Source organism: Penaeus monodon, chromosome 15 (assembly GCF_015228065.2).
Source record: "Penaeus monodon isolate SGIC_2016 chromosome 15, NSTDA_Pmon_1, whole genome shotgun sequence".
NCBI classification, from domain to species: domain Eukaryota; kingdom Metazoa; phylum Arthropoda; class Malacostraca; order Decapoda; family Penaeidae; genus Penaeus; species Penaeus monodon.
Genome location: NC_051400.1, coordinates 24,403,385 through 24,403,791, shown reverse-complemented (window position 1 = coordinate 24,403,791; position 407 = coordinate 24,403,385). Strand labels below are relative to the sequence as shown.

Here is a 407-nt window from a genome sequence, read left to right as displayed (position 1 = left end):
AGGATATTGAAGATCCCGTGGATTCTTGCAGGCACTCACCACATACTGATATTACTAATCCTACCGCATCTGTAGGTGATTACACTATTTGTTTACTTATTCAGCACCGTTAACAACGTAAGGACGTATTTTGTTCCCATGTGCATCTTCATATCAAAGTTCATGAAAAAACGATCATCGGTATTTCGCAGCCTCCGTGCACCCCGACGCGTCACGTGTGATGACTCGCCTGGAATCCCCATCGCCGTTCCTTCGGCGCCACTTCTGCGGGCATATAAGGGGCGGCCGGATCAGCCGAGGCCTCCAGTGCTGACGCTCGGCGGCCGGACGAGGTCTTTAGAGAGATAGGCGGCTGCGTCGTCGCCACGACCGGGCGGAGGCGTTCTCGGGAAAAGCCTGCGAAACGT

General features: G+C 53.8%; 1 protein-coding gene across 1 annotated transcript in view; it reads left to right on the top strand.

Moving 5' to 3' along the window:
* Positions 1 to 138: 138 nt before the first annotated feature.
* The window catches only part of LOC119582261, a 5,744-nt gene continuing 5,475 nt past the window's right edge, over positions 139 to 407 (top strand). Inside the window, exon 1 of the mRNA XM_037930481.1 lies at positions 139 to 332. Within this exon, the coding sequence (XP_037786409.1) occupies positions 139 to 332 (194 nt within the window). The remainder of the gene's footprint in view (positions 333 to 407) is intronic.